This window comes from Trichosurus vulpecula, chromosome 7 (genome assembly GCF_011100635.1).
Source record: "Trichosurus vulpecula isolate mTriVul1 chromosome 7, mTriVul1.pri, whole genome shotgun sequence".
NCBI classification, from domain to species: Eukaryota; Metazoa; Chordata; class Mammalia; order Diprotodontia; family Phalangeridae; genus Trichosurus; species Trichosurus vulpecula.
The window spans coordinates 190183709-190196693 of NC_050579.1; the positions used below are offsets into that span (position 1 = coordinate 190183709).

Below are 12985 nucleotides of genomic sequence, written 5' to 3' on the forward strand. Positions count from 1 at the left end.
TAAGGTTCAGTTTCCTCATCTCTAAAATGAAATAATATAATAGCTAACATACAAGCACTTTTAAGGTTTGCAAAGAACTTTACGTATATCACATCATTTGATCCTTATAGCAACCCTGTGAAGCACGTGCTATTATCTCCGAATTTACAATGAGAGTTAAGTGACTTGTCCAAAGTCACAGCTACAAAGTATTAAAGTCAGGATATAAAATTAGGTATTCTTGGTTCCAAAATAAACATTCTATCCACTACACTACCTAGCTGCTGGAACATATGACCTATCTCAGGATTTCAGTGAGTTGGGCACTTTCCAAATCTTAAAGGGTGTTTCATAAGTCTTAGAGCAGCTTTAGGCTATTAAAGCTCTAAACTGCACTAGGACTTTTGGGGCACTATATAAAAGTGCCAGTTATCACTGCTTTCTACTAGTTTTACATATGATAAGGGAAGATGCCACACCTCCTCCCAAAAGGGGAATTAATCTGACCCTGACGAAACACAGGTTCCTCTTCTCCACAGATAGACAATGTCTGAGACACAAACCAAAGGAGAACAGCAAGCAACACCACTTTCTTAAAAAAAAAAAAGTTTCATCTTCTCATTTAACCAGCACCAATATGCCTGTTGGCAGCTTTTCACTAAAGGTCTTTGATTCTTTACTGTAACCTTTTTGACCTATTTTTAACTAATCTTTGTTGTTATATTTTGTTGTTACAAATTCATTTATTTGCTTTTTTCTTTTAAAAATTACTTTAAATGAGGAACAGGAAGCAGCAGTATTATCACCAAACTGCTCCTCATCCTGTGTAATTCTTGTCAGTGGCCTTTACAGAGGCCTATGTCTTAAGTTGTTTAATCCTTTGTGAGTACCAGTACAGCACTTGTTCTATTATCTATTACTCCTTGCTCTAAATTGGCCCACTTATGCAGTAGTGGAAAAAGCATCGGACAAAGTCAGGACATTGGTTCAAGTCTTGGCTCTGCTGCTTACCATGTCACCCTGGACAAATCAATTAACCCTCTCTGGGCTTCAATTTCTTTATCAGTAAGATTAGTTAGTTGGACAAGATGATTTTTAAGATCCCTTTCCAGCTCTAAACCTATGATCCTATGAACATAAGGGGGCTTAGGGTACCACAAAAAGTAAAGCATTTAATGAATGTTGAATAAATATAGGAAGTTTCACAAAAAAGTTTCTTGAGCACCAGCAGCTAACAGAAGATCTTAAACTCTTGAATATTTCATCAAGGAGCAGAAGAATCTGGCTTTGGACAATTCAGAGCAGAAAGACCATCTTCTTCACCTCAGTAGAAGCTTTTTCCTGATGTAAATGTAACTTCTCTGCCTGCCCCTTTGTCCAATTCTCTACTGAGGACACCAGCCCAGAAACCTTATCTGCTGATATTCATATTGTCTGACTATACTAACCAAGTCCCTTAATGCAATTTTCTTCTAATCTCTCTGCCAATGACTTGGTCCCAAGGCTGACTCACACATCTAAGCTCACGTTCACCACTTAATAGAAAATAATTATTCTTTGCACATGGCTGACAAGCTGACCTTCCCCTCCTCAACTGGGCTAGAAAGGAAGCTCAAAAATGAATTCTCCTAATATAGAGAATGATAATGCTTTGTTTCATCTCAGTCCAGATGAGTTAGTAAGATAGCAATGAGTCAATGAGCCCACAAAGGTATGTAGTTGTGCTTTTTTCTGCCCCTGAGGGTGTTTCTGTACATTATTACTAAGAATTAAAATTTCTCTCAGAGTTAAGAAAGTAAATGCAAAGAACTCCACCTTCTAATATTTCTCAGAGGCCACATAGTAATCACTTAATAAATACTTGTAACTGACTTTACAAAAGATCTGGCTTTTAAATAACAAATTCCCTCTATGTCCAAGGTTTCTGATTCTTTATTATACAACCTTCTTGCAAGCCAACTTTGATCAAGACAAGGTCAGGCTGGTCATAAAAATATCAGTCAATATCAGAGTGTTAACTTAGAAGTAATCTGATTCATATCTGATACATAGAGGATGTCCCCAAAGTCTTAGTGCAGTTTAAGCTTTAATAATTTACACTAACACTTGTGGGATACCCTACATATGTGTGTTATGCATATAGGATCAGACCTATGATTTCTTCAGTATGGGGAATTCCTGTCAAGTCACTTGATTAAGCACTTATTAAGTACCAGACACTGTGCTAAGTTTGGGGATACAAAGAAGGCAAAAAAACACAGTCCTTGCCCTCAAGGAAATTAAGTTCTATTAATGGAGACAACATTTAAACAACTAAGTAGATACAAGATATATAGAGAGTATATATGAGGGGAGAAAACATTAGTAGGTAGGGTCACCAGGAAAGGCTCCCTGGAATAGATGGGATTTGAGCTGAGTGTTGAAGGTCAGGGGAACTAAAGGCAGCAGGGAGGGAAGGCAGCAGAACATTCCAGGGGTGGGAGAAAGCTAGTGAAAAGACAGATGAAAGGTGTCATGTTTGAGGAACAGTAAGTAAGTGAGTGATGCTGGACTGGAGAATTCATGAAGGAGAGTAAAGTGTTAGGAAGCCTTAAAGGTAGGAAAGGGACAGGTTATAAAGGACTTTAAATATTAAAAAGAGTAGCTTATATATGATCCTAAACGTAATAGGGATCCACTGGAGTTCAGGAGAAGTGAGAGCAGGAGGGGGGTCAATGGTTAATATGGTCAGACTTAAGCTACACTTTAGAAAAATCACCTTGCTATCAAAAAGGATGATCGACTGGAGCGGAAAGAGCCCTGCGGCAAGGAGACCAACCAGAAGGCTCCTGTCACAATTTGGGCAAGAGGTGATGACAGTTTGCAGCACAGCAATGGCTATATGAGTACAGAGAAAGGGACATATACAAAAGATGTTCTGAAGGAAGACACTACAAGATTTGACACCAGAATGCATATGTGAGATGAATGAGAAGTCAAGAATGAAGTTTCATGTGGGGGACTGAGAGAATGATGTACCTGTGACAGTAACACACAAGCCTATGAAGTTAAAAAGAGGGAAGAGATTGGGGAAAAATTAGTAGGTTCTGTTTTTAACATGTAAAGTGGGAGAGGTCTATGGAACAGCCAATTCAAGATGTCCAAAAAAGCAGCTGGTGATACAGGACTGGAGCTCAAAAGAGAGACTACGGCTAGAAATACAGATCAGAAATCATCTAGAGATAACTGAACCAAAGAGGGCTGATGAGATTACCAAGCAGTACAGAGGGCAAAAAGGAGAGAGGGCCAAGTCAGTCTTGGGAGACACCCAGTTACTGAATATGACCTGGATGAAAAAGCAGCAAAGAAGATTAAGAAGTAGTCAGGAGAAAAGGAAAAAAGATAGTCCTGAAAACATAACGAGAAGAGAGCATACAGAAGGAAGTGATCTATAGTGTCAAACAGTGCAGACTGATAAAGGGCCATTAGACTTGGAAATTAATATTATTACATCAAATGTAAATTTTATATAAAATATAAAAGTATAATTAATTAATAATACTAAGATTATCAGTAACTTTGGAGAGGGAAGTTTCAGTTGAATGATGGGGTCAAAAGCCAGACAGAAAGATTGAGCAAGATTATAGGATCAAGCAAGGGTTTTTTGGTATTTTTTAAAGGACTGGGGAGACACGGACATGTTTGTAAGCAGCAGGGAAGGTACTAACAAATATTGAGAGATTGAAATCAAGAGAGATAGTGGGGACAATCTGATAGAGAAGCTGGAGGGGATAGGATCAAAATTGCATCCAGAGAAGGAGCTGGCACTGCCATACAAAAGGGCCACCAATTCATCCTAGACCAGAGTGAAGAGGGAGATAGTGGGGAAGGTGTTTGAATGATATGAGGAGAAGAGGAAACGAGGAAAGTAAGTGCCCACCAGATGGCCTCAATTTTTTTCAGTAAAAAATGACACTGAGGACCTTGTCCAAAAGGGTGGAAGAAAGGAGTGTTATAGGAGGCCTGAGGAGACACAAAAGGGCTCACAGCAGCTACTACGGAGAGTGGAGAAGTGAATTAATTAGAGAGGAATAGAACTCTGCCTTGGTGCATTTAGGATGCAGTTGAGATTAGATAATAATTAGTAGTGGACCCAATTAGCAGTTTTGTGATTTTTCTCCGTCAGTAGGAGTAAAGAAGGCAGGTAGTAGAAGTAATCCAGGGTTGGGGCTTGGCAAGTTGATCAGACAGGGGGGCAAAGAAGTCAAGTGAGAAGGATACTGTAGAGCTGAATTCATTCACCAACGGGTCAAGATAAGGAAGAGAGGAAAACGCAGCCAGTGCAGTGGCCTCAGAAAGAACTCAGGGATAGAGGGAATAGAGGTACAATGACAACAAAGAACAGGATTGTGGTTTGTAAGACAAAAGGAAATATGGAATGATAAAAGATTATGATGAAATAAAGAAATTTCAGAGTATAGGAACAAGGAAGTGGAACATTATCAGTGATCAAGTGATAGCAACACTGCAGAACAGGGCTGTCCAACCTTAGGTTATCTTAGGGCTGCATTAAAATAATTATTTGATGGCCACACCCAGAATAAAAAATATAGTACACTAATAGAAAGTGGGGGGAACACCCATCATCAATATGACAGGTGAAGGTGCAAAGTGCGAAAGCAAGCACAAAACAACAAATCGACAACACAACAGTATAAAGGTAGGTGTGTACTGACTAGTCTGCATCATACAGACAGAACGCATCCCACAGATCGATTGAAAATTCTATACCATATGTTCTGTCTGTAATACTGCTTAAAAACACCAAAGAAAATTAACATCAAAGAGCTTATTAATGATGGAATTAAAAAATCTAATACACATTCCATGCAAATTATTATTTTATTTTTTAGCTCATGAAAATTAAAACCCACAGGTGGGCCGCACGAAATCGCACTGCAGCCGGATGCGGCCTGAAGGCCGTATTTTGGACAGCCTTGCTGTAGAACATTGTGGTTACATCAAGCATATAACCATCTCTGTGTATAGCTCAAGTGGAGTGGAATAGTAGACTATGAGAACTGAGTAGAATGAGGAATAGGGAAAGAAAGTCCCTCAACACAAGTAGACAGATGCTCTACAACTTATACTTGTAAAGCTGCCTAAGGAAAAAGAGTTTATGTTACCATCTAAGGTTACAGAGCTAGGACTTGAACTTCAGACTTCCAGACTCTGAGGCCAGCTTTCTATCTATCATAACGTACTGTTCTCAAGCTCATACATAAAACAAAAACTTACTTCTCTTGTTCCTGATTCAGAATTCTGACAAGATCAACCAAGGATATCTAAACATGCAATCTTCCTGATCAATATGTGTATAGAAATATTAGATATAGATATAGATGCCGCCTAATTTTCTAGGCTTTTAATGAGGATGTTCTACAGAGTCCTGTCTTGGGCACTCCTCTCTATACGTTCTCCCCTAGACAATTTCGTTCACTATCAAGACCTCAACTGCTATGTCTAGGCAGATGACTCCCAAAATCTTTATATCCAGTCATGAGGTCTCTTCCAAGCTCCAGAATTCACATCCAACTACCTAAAAGACATAGCTACCTGCATAGTCCATCCCCATCTCAAACTCAATATGTTAAAACTGGACTTTCCTCCTCAACCTAAACCTGAGACTACCCAGTCTTAACATCTGTCCCTGCAGTTATCCCTTTCAAAACCTCAGGCATTGATACGTGTCCTGGTACCGCTCCCTGAGGACCATCAAACCGTAACATGTGCACTGTAGCTGAACTGTCTTAGTTGTGTTGTCTTTGGTAAGCTTCTGGACAGCAGGGACTTCTTCAATTCACTATTTGTACACTTAACCCTTAATAGAGTCAGTGCTTTGCACTGTATGAAGAGTTCGATAAATCTTTTTCCATCCCAAACTTAATTCTGTTTTTCATGGCTTCTATGGCATAACCATTTATCCTTACAGACAGACATTACTTAAAAATTCTATTTGACTTTTCCTTCTCCCTTGTTTCTCCACTAAGACACCAAATCCAGTTGATTCTATCTTCAGCAACTTTTCTCAAATAATCTCTTCCTCTTTTGATGTTAAAAATATCAAAAAGTATAGTAGGTGATTAATAAATGTTTAATGCATTATATTGCTATTATATATTACTCTTCAGAGATCCAGAACCAATGAGACGGCCTTCTTAACTTGGTTCTCTTAAAAGTACTCTTTAGATAACATCTTAGCCTTAAGAAAGGTAAATACCAGAAAAGCAATAATTCTATTAAAGCATTAACAATAGGAAATCTGAATTAGGAAGCCTGCTTCTCTAATGGACTAATTCTCCTGAAACCATGAGGAAAATACCTGGTCAAACTCATTTATCATTTAGTAATGCAAAAAAAAAAAAAAAAAAAAACAATCTAAAGTATAAGTCTAGGGAAAAATTTCACTTGAAAACAGGAACTATTTGATTTTTATATCCTCAGCCTCTAGCACAGTGCTAGCAACAAAGGTACTTAATAAATGCTTGAGGTTTGCTTGGATCTCTAACCAAGAAGCCAACATTATTTAATAATTAGCCCTTCTTGTTTATCTTGTTCCTTATTTTTGGTCAAAATAGAAAAGATCATCTCCTTTCCTCCATCCCTTAAACCTACACTTACCCTCAATATTATTTACCCTTCATACTTAAAACAGTACAAAGATGAGGATATGAAGGTTTAAATGAAACTATTTCTACAATTGAGATACCTTGCAAGGTCTATGCAGCACTTCTCTCATATCATAATGTGGCTTCCTCTTTGACTATATATCCACATAATGTGACTTCCTCTTTAACTATATCTTCAATAGACTTGCTCTAGACTTGGGCAGTTAATCTAATAGATTAGCAGGGACCCTTCAAATCCTGGCAAAGTTATCAAGAAAACATTTCAAATGGATTTCAGGCGAAGACAGACATACTTTATTAAGTTCAAATCCTTTTATAGCTAAGAAACTTATCTTTATAATATATTTTTATATATATTAGATGGACTAATGGGAGATTTTGAGCTTTGCAATCAGATGCAGTAAAGACTGAAGATTTTAGGATACTCAACTTCAGAACTGCTTCTGCAAAAAGAATAATGTAAGGCAGTGTGGGTGAATCAAAGGAACAGGAGATGTAGTATGAGAAGTCCTGGCTTTGCAATTCACTTTCTATATGAGCTTGAGGAAGTCACAACCACTCTTGGCCTATTTCTTCATTAGTAAAATTAGGGATTTGGTTTAGATCTAAGAACCTTAATAGCTCCAAATCCTATGATCTTAAATACAAAGTTCTACTGATGCCAAGCTATTTTATTCAACTGTACTGATCTATTACAATATGATCTTTCACATTTTATAGATTTTAGAGTCCTCAATGGCTTAAATCTAGTGGCTCTAACCACTTTCAAATATTTAATCATATAAGGCTTAAAAAACCCAGAAGATCTCTTGCCTCCAGAGCTGTTTAGATCCCGTCCTAAATGATGAGTGCCTGTCCTTACAAAACTATTTACTCATTTCACCTGTAGAAGATCCTCAAAATTACTTCCAAAAGCAGTCTATCCCATATTTAAGAAGAGAAACTATTTTTCTCAAGTAATAAAATTGCTGGACATCCCTTCAAAACTCTATGTAAACTTTCTTCTCAAACTGATTGCTATCTAAACCTATCATCTTGCATAATGATCAAATAGGTTTTAGGTTTTATTCCACTACTAGTCCCTGCAATATACTATGAGAAGTCAATTCAAGTCGACAAACATTTGACATTGACCAAGATGCTGGGGATAAAAATAAAAGAACGAAATGGGCTTTGATCTCAAGGTATTTAATATACACAATTAAGCAAAAGCAAAGTAAGTCTGGGGACCCCTTATCAGAATCATGCTCTAAAATGCATAAAATAAAATATATAAGATTTAAAAGGAAATGAATAATATTGAAATAGCTATCAAAATACTTTAAAATAAGTTCATAAATTCCAGATTAAGAATCTTTGCTCTATGTATTAATAATGGCCTCTGTTGTTGCTGTGTCCAAAAAATCCACCTCACTACAGTCAACATGGTAATTAACCTGTCTGAATATATCTCGGATTGGGTTTGTGTTAGAAAAGAATTTAGGCTAGAAACAGTAAGCAGTGCTGAAAAAAAAACAAAAAAACCAACAACAATATATACAACGAGTAAAACAGTGTAAATGGAAAGAATAAGCACAGAACAATCAAAACTAAATGTTGTGTAATTACAATGATCAAACTTGGCCCCAAATAATAAACACTTTTTCCCTCGCCTTTGCAGAGGTGTGGAACATTGTAGAGAAAGTCAGCTATTTTTTCCCCTCCTTTGTCTTTTTAAAAAACATTCTGTATTATAAAGGATGATTCTCTGGGAAGTGGGGTTGGGGAAGATACAGGGGGAAATATAGTCAAAGTATAAACAAAACGTATCAATAAAAATCAATTCTTTTTAAAAAGTGGAGAATTCTATCTTCTTTTATTTTTGTGGCAAGGCATTTGGGGTTAAGTGACTTGCCCAGGGTCACACAGCTAGTAAGTGCCAAGTGGCTGAGACCGGATTTGAACTCAGGTTCCCCCTAACTCCAGGGCTGGTGTGCCACCTTGCTGCCCCAGAAACTGTATCTTGTTACCAAAATACTGTATAATCATCTAATAACAGAAGCTTATACCCTTATAGTGCTATGTGGATTACAAAAAATCATCTTATATATGTCATCTTGCTTGAAGTATTAAATTTCTAAACTAGGATATAAATCTATTTCAAACCACAACATTCATTTGGCCTCCATCAATCTCTAAAGTATAACGACCAGCATTAAATGCTGAGAGACTTCTCACTCCCGCTGTGCCTGAAACCCATTAATACCATCTGTGGGTCTCTGTCATATTGGATTTTACATAGCACCATCTGCCTATAAATATAGTTAACCTTTTTTGAAACTATTTTTTATCAAAACTTACTGCTTTTGAGACATTTTAGGCCGCAGTTCACCCTAAATTCAAAGTTTTCCACATACAATCTTTGCTCCTGTTTCCTGACCAAATAAAACACTACTAGTATTGCCCCATTTTAAAAAAATGATGTTTAATGATCACATCACACTACAGTAATGTCTATATCATCTAGGCTGAAATGCGGAAGAGTATTTACCCTTTTGTGGTTTTTTTTAAAGAGGTTAGGTTTCACTAGGCTTTCATAATCAATGGTGATTCACATGGGTAAATCATTTAGAGTTCTACAGACAGAGCTCAATGAGGAACCATTAACTATTAATTAAATAAGAATTTAAGCAAATCAACATCTCCCATTCCCATTATCACCCAATATGCCATACCAAAGTAGAAGCTTTTACTCTTATAACAGTGATATAATTTAAAAAAAAATAAACTGAATTTTTAAAATACACAAATTCTTATGCCTAGATATTTCCTCATCTCCAATAATAACATAAATCTTACCTATCTTGGTGTCTCAACTTTTCTGGAACTATTATTCATCAAATTCTTACATATGCTATTCAGGGAACAATTCAACTAATCAATTAGTCTAATATTAGACTAACTCATCACTTTCTTCTATACACTAAAGAACAATACTGTTTTAAAGGAAATTAGTCATGGTCTTCTGCCAGTTTTATTTGAATGCACAGAGCCCTACACAGGGAGAAGAAAAGTAGTCAGTCCCTAATTCAACACTATTAGAGTTATATAGGTTGTTCCCTTAGCTTTCTTCCAATGTGATCTAAGAAAAAGAAACTAGACTCCCAAAGACTCTGAAATTCTCATTTCACCCTACTCAATATTGAACTCTGAAGTTCTCATTTCATCCTAGAAACAGTCATTTGGGGATACTGTCTCAACAGTCTTTTTTCAAACTTGTATACCTGAACATGATGTAGAAAGTTATCTATTTATCTCATAAATAAAATGAAATATAAGTCAGCTCATACTTGTTCAAATATTTCTTAAAGGTACTCAGACTCAATTTCAATATAATTCCAAAAGAAAAATGTAATGAGTTCCTTTTCCAAGTTGTTGTGTGAGATACAAAAAATAAACAACAGGCAGTCTTTAACCTAAGTATTATAATCTAATAAGGATGATACCTGAACAGCCCACAAGCACCTACTACGTACTAGGCACTGTGCTAAGCATGAAGGATACAAAGGCAAACATACATTCCTTGTCCTTGATGAGCTTAACAATTAAAGAATACAAAGAACCTGATGATCCAAATGGGCAGATTCAAAGGAGAGAGAAATCACTTACAACTAGGGAAATCTTAGATCTCCAGGACTACCAATTTAGTGGCATTTGAACTGAGCCTTGGATTTCAATAAGGAAAGGCAGGAATGTGGGAAGAGGAAGCATTAAGGAATATGAGCCAAGGTCTATAAGTAGGAAATGAATTTATGAAAAAAGTATTTAGTAAAGGCTTATTATGTGCCAATCACTATGCTCGGAATTTAAATACAAAAAGAAAGATAGGACTGGGAATATAAATACAAAAAGAAAGATAGTCCCTGACTTTAAGGAGTTAACATTCTAATAAGGGAAGGCAACACATAGGGAAATGGTGGCTAGAGAAGGGTATTACGGACTAGGAAGTCACCACGACAGAAACTCAAATGATTGATATATCCTTTCCAAGAATGGCAGTATTGGTATTATTACTGTTTCAAGAGCTATAAGGGGAAGGGGCTGAAATCAGGGATTAGGAGGGCAAAGAGAATCATCAAGTCTGCACATGACCCTGAACTGGAAATCTAATGAAATAAGAAATGGACACCAGCCACTTACCAAACAATCTCTTTAATGATTTACTTCTAGTATTTTAATATAGCATTGTAATTTTGACAATAAAAATTACCTTCATTCATATATTTTATTTTGGTTTTGGGTAGAGTATATGCTAAAATACACCAAAATGACAAGCCTTTTCTCTTTACAGCACAAAAGACTTTACCTTGCTGCTATCAAAGAAAAATGCCTAAGCAAAATTAAGAACATGGTCATAAATGAAAGATCAAAGAAAATCTGACAATTTAATTAAAAGTTACTTACCTTGGACCGAGGAGGTCACCCAGTCCTATCCCTTCATCTTACAAACGAGGAAACTGAGGCTCAGAAAGGTTAAGCTGGCAGCTAGGTGGCTCAGAGCTGGACCTAGGGTCAGGAAGACCTAAGTTCAAATCTAGCCTCACACTTACTAGCTATATGGTCCTGGGCAAGTCACTTAAACTGTTTGACTCAGTTTCTCTACCTAAAAAATTGGGATAGTAACAGCACTGATCTCTCAAGGTTGTTGGGAGGTTAAAATAAGTTGTTATTTACTAAGTGCTTTGCACTTGAGTGAAATTTCCATATAAATGAAGCTTACCCCTTCAAGTACCAAAACTTTTTTGTCCTAATCAATTTTGAACAAAATTTTTCAGAATGTTTTATATATTTCCCTGATCTTAAACTGAGGGTACTGTACAAAATAGAACTTTTTCCTAATAAAACAAGATCATCACCATAAACATTCATTGCAGTCCTGCAGAGTAATTCTGGTCTATGCTATTTTTTTTTTTGGTTTTTCAATTTCTTCCTTGAATGTCTGGCCCTCAGCCTATTTCTAACAGCCACCACCACTGCTGGTTCAACGTTTCAGGTTGAGAAAACAGATAACTAAAGTTTAAGAAGTCCATGTTGAAGAAAAATAAAACTGTAAAAGGCTGTAAGAGTTCAGGAGTAAAGCACTTCAGTTTAAATGTAGGGATTTTGTCACAACCGTTCCAAGGGCTCAGGGGCTTTGTGAGATTTCGATCCAAAGGCCTGAAGTTCCCAGCTGTTCCAGATAAGCAGAGGAATGATACCTAATTTTCCTGTCCTACTAAATTAAAATGCTTAGAAAACCCTCTGTTCCCTTTCCATGTAAATAAAAGAATGCTTTCCATTTGGGAAGTCTGCTGTCTTCTAGAGGTGTGTGTATTAATTTACTCAAGCAATACCAAGGAATATCAAAAAGAAGGTTGCACAATTTAATTCTTATAATAGAATTCTACTGTTATGCAAGTATAAGGGGTTTGCTTTAAAAGTCTGTTTGTGAATTCCATTCCTAATTAACACTACTGGGTTTCTCACTGGAAAATACAATAAAATTCACACCTACATCCATAAGCAAATAAAAACTACTTACCTCTTATGCATACCCAACAATCATCTTTTTTGTTGTGTTTTATAAGCTCCTCTTCAGTTACTTCAATCAATCTTCCTTTCAGTCCTGTGAGATCCTTTCCACTTTTGGTCAGTCGAATCCAATCCATAAGACTTCTGCCTTGCTTTAAAGGTACCTCAAAAGGAAGAAGAATTTCTTCTCTTAAGTCAACTAAAAATTTTCCTATTTGTGGATGACTCATCCCCAAGGCTTCCCTTTTCCCTATCCTGCCTTGTGTCCACTTATCTATACTCTTATTAACTCCCTGAAAACAAGCTGAAAATCAAATTTGAGAGTACCTAGTATATGTCAAATTTTGTTACAAAATACTCTAAGGAGCTGTCCAAATTATACTCTAGGATTTTATATTGAAAACTTAAATAATGGGCACTCGGCTGAGACTTATAAATGTAGTCATCTAAACAGTTTTTCTGATAATAGTACCTAACAGGAAAATATTTGAGGAAAGTGAATTTTGGGGATAACTATCTACATAAAAATCTGGATTTTCACAAAAATTGCAACTATCAACCAATCAGTGAAAGAAGCAAAATGTATGACGGAATAATGAAAACGAGTAACACTAGCACTGTTCAAAGCTTTGAGAGGGTCTTCATAGAAATAATACATTCGCAGAATCTTCTAGAGCAGGAGTCCTTAACTTTGTATCAAAGAACTTTAAAAAAAAAGTATTTTGATAACTATTTCAATATAATTGATTTCCTTTGTAATCTTGTATATTTTATCTATTTAGAAATAT

At 36.3% G+C, this 12985-nt stretch overlaps 1 protein-coding gene across 1 annotated transcript in view; it reads right to left on the minus strand.

Annotated features, from left to right (window-relative positions):
• The window catches only part of LOC118856745 (cytochrome b5 reductase 4), a 103281-nt gene that overhangs the window by 85365 nt on the left and 4931 nt on the right, over positions 1–12985 (minus strand). Inside the window, exon 2 of the mRNA XM_036767209.1 lies at positions 12208–12361. Coding sequence (XP_036623104.1) covers positions 12208–12361 — 154 coding nt within the window. The remainder of the gene's footprint in view (positions 1–12207; positions 12362–12985) is intronic.